This window comes from Corvus brachyrhynchos, unplaced genomic scaffold (assembly GCF_000691975.1).
Source record: "Corvus brachyrhynchos isolate BGI_N302 unplaced genomic scaffold, ASM69197v1 scaffold279, whole genome shotgun sequence".
In the NCBI taxonomy this organism is placed as follows: Eukaryota; Metazoa; Chordata; class Aves; order Passeriformes; family Corvidae; genus Corvus; species Corvus brachyrhynchos.
Window position 1 is genome coordinate 11,999,847 of NW_008246060.1, and position 5,912 is coordinate 12,005,758.

The window sequence follows — 5,912 nt, forward strand, 5'->3', positions numbered from 1 at the left end:
GAATGCCAGATCTTTCTCTATCTTTCATGGTAAATTCAGCCTATGTTTGGGAATCTTAATTGCTCAGGATTTATTTTTCTTAGTGATCAGAGTTAAACAATTTCAAGAGCACTATCACTATTTCATGTGTTACACATATGAAAAGTAACAAGTTTTGCATTATATTGTAGCAGTTGCATTGTTCAGTAGTTGGAATGGCTTTTGTCTGTGCATAAAAATACCCTCACAGGAGCTGCTGTACCCAGTCAGATCAGAAATCCATCTAGCTCAGTACCATGTCTCTGATAATGGCTACTCAGAGTCTAAGAAATAGGAGTTGGGTGGAGTTCAGTAGCTAGCTCAAACTGCTGGTACTTGGTGAGATGTCACTTACCATTTTGCCACTCCTTCCAGAACCCACGGCTGCTGGATGATGTCAGCTTCCATCCGTGTATTCGGTTCAAACGCTGGGAGTCTGAGAGAGTCCTTTCGTTTATTCCTCCCGATGGCAATTTCAGATTGATCTCCTACCGTGTCAGTTCCCAGAAGTACGTTTCCATTGCAGACACACTGCTTCTCCAGCTGCACCACCTGCTGCTTTCCGCCTGAGTGACAGCACATTCCTCCTGGTTAAGGGGGGAATTTGCATTGTTCTAAAATGCATGTGCTCAGGTTTTGTCTCATCTATCCCCACTAAGAGAAGAAAACCATTTTTCAGTGACCTGCAGATACTCAGCAATAATTTTTAAGTGGAATAAATCACATATGACAGCAATATAGGGCTATTCATTCCTAGTAATCATTGTTGGTGCTAGATGCTTTGTGGGTGAGTCTCTGTGTACATGGAGGACTCTGAGCTTCATGAAGAGCAAAAATAAAAGCAAATAAAACAAAAGAAGTCTAACTGCAGATAGTTGCAAACTAAAGCTTGATCTGACTAGTGGCTCTTCTGAGATTTGGCTCAGTGAGATTACTTTAAAAAAAAAGCAGGTGAAGGAAGAGAGAATAGGACAAGATATTTGGAAGAAAATAAAGAAATTTTTTTTCCCTGTGATTCTCTGCTAATAAAATCACTTCAGTAATGATGCTGAAGAGCAGAGTATCACTTCACTTGTCACTTCTGAAACAAACTGGTTCCAACTTGAACACCTACCAGAAACACAAGAGCTATTTATGAGAAAGTGCTTTAATTTCTCAAGTAGAGAAGTAGCCAGGATGCATTCAGCTACTGTCTTCTCTTTTCAGCTTGGTGGCAATTCCTGTATATGTGAAGCACATGATCAGTTTTAAGGAAAATACATCTTCAGGAAGATTTGATGTTACCATTGGACCAAAACAGAATATGGGGAAAACAGTAGAAGGAGTTGTCATGACAGTTCACATGCCAAAGGCCGTACTTAACATGAACCTCACTGCTACACAAGGCAGCTATACATTTGACCCAGTTACTAAAGTAAGTCTTACATTTTTATTTATTTAAATATTGAAGATGGCATTACAACAAGTCACCCATATTGCAGCACACTGGAGCAGTGTTCCACACTTAGCAGAAAACTCTGTTCAGCATATTTATATATAAAAATTTAACTTTAAAATTTGCTTTTTCAAACTTAGATACACACCAGTTGTGATTTCTGACTTTGTCAGTATCCTTTTCCTTCACTTCCTCTCTTTTCACCCTGCTCTTTCACCCACTAATATTTTTCCTTAGTGGATGCAGCAGTATTTTGCTGATAGTTTCAGCCATTATAGATTTTGCAATCTATCTTATGAAAACATATTTATCTGAATAAAATGCACCAGCCTTGAAAACAGGTAGCCAGAAAAACTGGGAGCAGGAGATGAGAAAAAAATTTCTTCCAAAAGATCTGCCTAAAGGCACACAGGAGGATAAAGTGTTTGAAAAAACATATTTTGAGCTCCTGCTTTCTTGCCTCTGAATTGGGGTTTGAGACATAAATTTCCTAAAGCTCCTGAAGCCTTTTAGTACCCAGAAGCCATTTTGCTGAAAAGCAGTTTGAGCCAAACCATTCTGCTGGCTCTAATACCCTGCTCTTTCTGCTGCCCTTGGAATATAACAGTCAGCAATTGATTAAAACTGTTAGGGAAAGCTCTCCAAGAAGCATTTTGTTTCAAAAACAATAGATCTTGATCTTTTTAAAAGAAAAAGACTGACAAAAACACTTAAGGTGTGCTTTCCTCTCTGCAGAAATAAATTTAACTGTGTTTTTGTCAAGAGCTGGGCTAACAAGGTAGATTGAAACTGCAAAAATTTGTAGAAGCAGAGAGAACTGAGGTTTTTCTGCGTGTATCAGTTTATGATAAGAACAAACCAACCACCTCTTGTGGGTGAGTAAAGTGCCTGCTTGGTTCCACTTTCTCCAGAGTGTTAGAATCAATGGCAAACAAGTGAGCCTTAAGAAAATCTGAGACACCTCCTTTGGTCCAGGGCCTTGCTCCTACCCTCCTCATTCTCGTGTTTAAGTTTCTATGATCTTTGTGCTGGTTTCTGTCTTGGCTTCATGGATCCAGCTGACCCAAACTGACATCAGGGTCAAGCATCCTTAGCAAAGGGAACAAGATCTTCTCAGTGCACAGACCCCCAAAGGAACACTGACAGGGTGAAAAAAAGACCCCATACCTGAAAGAGCCCTCTCACAGCCAGTGAGGTAATTCTCAGGGCTACCAGGCTACTGTCTGTACCCAGCCTGCAAACTAAAACTGGACATGAACTTGACCTCAGAGGTTGTTTCCTAGAATGCTATTACTGCTATTCTCTCCTTCCTGACAAGGTGCTAACGTGGGATGTGGGGAAAATTACCCCTCAAAAGCTACCAAACCTGAAGGGTATAGTGAATCTGCAGTCTGGAGCCCCCAAGCCAGAGGAGAACCCAAGTCTAAACATCCAGTTTAAGATACAACAGCTTGCAATTTCAGGTGAGTGGCAGGGTGTTACATGAAATTGGTGTTGGCAGAATGAGTTGTAGTAGGAAATGAATTGGGAAACTGTTAATCATTTAATTGGAGATGCAGATTTGAAGTCAGCTCGGTCCAAAATTACAAAGTCTGATTTACCCAAACCTGACAGTTACCCTTGCTGGAAGATTCCTTTGATGGGAATTGTGAATTCCCAACTGTTTTGCTCAAGAAAGACTGTGAGAAGTACACAGAAGAATGGATTTTTCTTTTCTGACTACTGCATTAAACATGCAATGTATCTGTTTAGTGAAGATCAATGGATGATGATTTAGTGTGCTGCTCCTGAATTCCTTTAGCCTCCTATCACTAAAGCTCTTTCTAGTGGTCATAAACTTACATTAATTTTGGAGAACGCCCTTCTTACTCTTTCCTTCTGGAGCTGGTTAGATTTTCATCTTTAAAACAATCTGCAAGTAAAAGCAGAATGAAGTCTATAGAGTAAGTGCAAAAGTAAATTTAAAGCAGACAAGGCCTCAGTGTGCAAACACTTAAATCATGTGAGCTGTCCGTGTGTAAAATGCTTCTCCGAGCAAGCTTTGCAGGATTAAGGCTCTAACAGTGCAAGGACTCACATTTGGAGAGGAGTAGGAGGAGCAGGAAGATGAATGCAGGCAGTTGATGAGAGTTGGTGGTAGTACCTTTCTGGACAGGGACCAGGCTATGGTCTTTTTGGGTCCTAGACTACTTGAGTAGGTAACACTTAGTTCTTGTATAAGAACAGAATCCTGCAGTTACCTCTAAACTGGTTTCAATCTAGCAAGACAGAGTTGGTCCAGCACCTGGATGCCAAAGATAATGGACCTGTGAGAAAGCACGGAACAACCTGAAACCATAGGTAATTAATAGCTACTGGCCTTCCTCAGGGAATAGTAGAGGGATTTCTGGTTCTTGCAATTACAACTGGGAGTGAAAAGAATTCTGAAACTTGTCCTTTGCTTCATCTCTATGACGGACAATGAGTGCAGTGTACAGGAGCGGTGGAAGATACTCGTTTGTTCCATAGTTCATCTCTTGGAAGGAGGATATTGGCATATGGTGTAGAAGAAAAACAAGGTGTTGCCCTGCCAAGACAGCTATGATTAGGTGACAAGAATGTTCTCATCTGCCACTTCAAACCAGATGAACTTTTGAAAGAAAGGAAAATGAGCTTCCTTACCAATCCTAATGTGCTTCAAGACAGCCGGATTTCTAATCAGACTGCTGTGATTCCTGTCCTAGTATTCTGCTTTTAACTTTGTACTTGTCTCTGTCTTTTTTCAGGACTGAAAGTGAATCGCCTAGACATGTACGGAGAAAAATACAAGCCTTTTAAAGGTGTCAAATATATTACAAAAGCAGGAAAATTCCAAGTCAGGACATGAGAAAATGCTGAGGAAATTCCCCTTAAAAAAACTTGACTGCTTAGTGACTTATGTTGATTAGGTGCCCATTAATTTATAGACACTGATTAGTTTGGGATCAAAGTATTTGTGCACAGCAGCTCTTAAAATGAAAGCATAGCTTAGTTTTTCTTAATATGGCTTTAAAGTAAGGTATTTTTTTTCTATTACACTTCCACTCTTTTTACTGAATTGTTGTGCTGGTGAATAGTTGGATATGGGCAACCCACAAAATGTTGCAAACACTACACTGCCAGTCAGATACCAAAGCCCTGAGGTCAAGCACATTCTGAAGGCCCTACAGGTCACTGGAAAAGTCTTCTGGTGGCATGTTTTGCTGCTGCAGCCGCCTGCAAAGAAAGCTCAGTTCCACCCACAGCCAGCTGCAAGCTGCATTCCACAAAGCAGCATGTATTCCCTTCAGAAACAGAGAGCAGCAGTGAGAGGGGCAGGGGTCCCCCGGGGGCCTGGGACATTGCAAGTGTCACTCCTGAAAAAGCTTCTGATGAAGTAAAAAATAATTTCTGTGTTGTTTACAAGAAATCGCCTTTCTTAAGAAGCATTTGCCTTAATCAGCTTTCATTTTCTGCCATCTGCAGATGAGCTGATAAAAATAACATCCTGCATTAAATCTGGGAGGTGATTGTTGCTTCAGTAATCCACTTTCTTTCCATTCAATCTCATCATCCCCATCATTTTTTTTAAGAATACAGTTGCAGAGAGTAAGATCTATTTTTTATGTGAAGCCTTTGCTTTTAGATGTTCCACTTGTTTGAAGTGGATGCCACCAGATCTGTGCAGTGTGTACCTTCAAGAGTAGCTTTTTAGATAGCACAATAGAAGTGTCAAGTGTATTTAATGGTTGTGTGCTTTAATGTTCTGAAATAAAGGGAACTCTACTGCAAATACGTCTCATCTTATGAAATGTTCATGCTCTTGTAAACGATTCATGATGCTCTTAAGCAGAAGGCATCTGATACACAATTAAACAATGACTATTTGCTACCTCTCTACTGAACTTGCTCACTGTGCACTGCTTAGAGTCTAAAAAGGCTGGTAGGAGCATGACAGGTAATGTCCCTTTCATATTTTTTTTATTTTTAAATGCAGGACAACTACTTATTTATGATATTTCAAAGATTCAGCAGTCAGAGCAAAGCTGACTGAACTTCTTGTTACACACCAACAAAAACATCTTTCTAAACCAAAACATACTCCACAGCAGCTATCAGGTTCCAAACCATGCATTTGATCAGTATTAATTAAGGGTGGGATACTGGAGACCCTTTATTTCTCTAACCTGTTTGGCTTACAAATTGATAAGTAGGTACTAACTTTGCTTCAGAAGAAGAACTAAAATAATTTAGTAGTCAAAATTTCAAATACTAGGACAAAAAATGATTCAGTCTGGAAAGAGGAGGAGAAATCCATCCAAACGCTGGCAGCAAGTCAGTAAGAAAGAAATGAGCATACACTCTCTGTAACTTTGCATCTAGTAAGATCTTCCATTTGTGTAGACACAACCCTGGTTATTAAAAGCTACCAACTTTCTAGTCTGCCTTTTTCAACTGAAGA

General features: G+C 40.0%; 1 protein-coding gene across 1 annotated transcript in view; it reads left to right on the forward strand.

The window, feature by feature from the left end:
* AP3M1 (adaptor related protein complex 3 mu 1 subunit) overlaps nucleotides 1-5,243 on the forward strand; it is an 11,461-nt gene extending 6,218 nt beyond the window's left edge. Inside the window, exons 5-8 of the mRNA XM_008642853.1 lie at nucleotides 394-527; nucleotides 1,225-1,432; nucleotides 2,772-2,916; nucleotides 4,219-5,243. Coding sequence (XP_008641075.1) covers nucleotides 394-527; nucleotides 1,225-1,432; nucleotides 2,772-2,916; nucleotides 4,219-4,319 — 588 coding nt within the window. The 3' untranslated portion in view covers nucleotides 4,320-5,243. The remainder of the gene's footprint in view (nucleotides 1-393; nucleotides 528-1,224; nucleotides 1,433-2,771; nucleotides 2,917-4,218) is intronic.
* The last annotated feature ends 669 nt before the right edge of the window (nucleotides 5,244-5,912 follow it).